A 1,505-nucleotide genomic window follows, 5' to 3' on the forward strand; every position below is an offset into this window, starting at 1 on the left:
TGTGTGCCGGAATCTTGGAGAAAGGCTAATGTGCAACCGGTCCCCAAAAAAGGAGATCGATCAGATCCGAATAATTACCGCCCAATAGCCGTAACTTCAGTTTTGTGTAAAGTGATGGAACGGATTTTAAATAAACAGCTAATCCACTACCTAGAAGAACACTCCTTAATTCACGATCGTCAATACGGGTTTCGGCCGAAACGGTCAACGGGTGATCTTTTAGCGTTTATTACACATCTCTGGGGTGTGGCTATTGATAAGCGTGGCGAGTCGATGGCTGTTAGCCTTGACATAGCCAAGGCTTTTGATCGGGTCTGGCACAAAGCTCTTCTCTCCAAACTCCCGTCATACGGCCTGCCTGCCCAGTTCTGCAACTGGGTCGCTGGCTTCCTGCATGAGCGCAGAATCCGAGTGCTGTCAGACGGATGCGCTTCGGAATTCATGTCAGTGAACGCTGGTGTCCCTCAGGGGTCCGTTCTATCCCCCACGCTGTTCCTTCTGCATATCAATGATATGCTTCCACTTGGAAATATTCATTGCTATGCAGATGATAGTACAGTGCACGGGGGGTATAATGGTCACCCTGCGGCTGGGCGGGTCGAGACTGAAGAGAAGCGAGTGAATCTTGTCATTGAGCTCAATCGGGTGTTGGACCTCATATCTCAATGGGGCTCCAATAATCTTGTTGAGTTCAATGCCAAGAAAACACAGGTGTGCGCGTTCACGGCAAAAAAGACACCATTCCTTCCCCTTCCTTCTCTTCAGGGCACACCACTTAGCCTACAGAGCAGCATTAGCATGCTTGGTACGGAGATTCGCTGCGATCTGAACCAGAGGGACTACATTGAAGCCGTGATAAAAACAGCTTCACGTAAACTCGGTGTCCTGAACAGAGTGCGACGCTTCTTCGCGCCGGATCAGTTGTGTCTCTTGTATAAGACACAAGTGCGATCGTGCGTGGAGTATTGTTCGCACCTCTGGGACGGTTCCGCTAAGTACCTTCTCGATGCCTTGGACAGATTGCAGCGGCGCGCTATACGCATTATCGGCAATGCAGAGGTCACTAATACTCTCGAACCTCTGCAATTGCGTAGAGATATTGCGTCACTCAGCGCTTTCTACCGTTTATACCACGGCGAGTGCTCTGAAGAACTCTTTGACCTTATCCCACCTTCTCCCTTCCTCCATAGGAGCACGCGTGCTGCTCTCCGGAGTCACCGCTATACTGTCTCTAGCATTCCATCGCGCACAAAGAAATTTGGTGACTCGTTTCTTTGTCGCACTTCCAAAAGATGGAACAATCTACCAGCACACGTATTTCCTCCTTCCTATGACATGGGGTCCTTCAAGCGAGGCGTGAAGAAGCACCTTGTAGGCCGGCAGGGTGAGGGCGACTGATGATGCGTTGTTTTCACGCTGCACCAGTTGTCCTTGCGTCTGGACTCCGTTTCATTTAACATCAGGTGGGACGGAGTCATCTGTCGAGCTTAGTATATAAAAAAAAA

At 49.9% G+C, this 1,505-nt stretch overlaps 2 protein-coding genes across 2 annotated transcripts in view; both read left to right on the forward strand.

The window, feature by feature from the left end:
- The window catches only part of LOC113240108, a 3,461-nt gene extending 2,063 nt beyond the window's left edge, over positions 1-1,398 (forward strand). The window contains exons 3-4 of the mRNA XM_026477329.1: positions 139-457; positions 548-1,398. Coding sequence (XP_026333114.1) covers positions 139-457; positions 548-1,398 — 1,170 coding nt within the window. The remainder of the gene's footprint in view (positions 1-138; positions 458-547) is intronic.
- The window catches only part of LOC113240097 (myotubularin-related protein 4), a 183,763-nt gene that overhangs the window by 90,794 nt on the left and 91,464 nt on the right, over positions 1-1,505 (forward strand). The window lies entirely within an intron of this gene.

Source organism: Hyposmocoma kahamanoa, unplaced genomic scaffold, assembly GCF_003589595.1.
Source record: "Hyposmocoma kahamanoa isolate Upper Pololo Valley unplaced genomic scaffold, ASM358959v1 120, whole genome shotgun sequence".
Taxonomy (NCBI): domain Eukaryota; kingdom Metazoa; phylum Arthropoda; class Insecta; order Lepidoptera; family Cosmopterigidae; genus Hyposmocoma; species Hyposmocoma kahamanoa.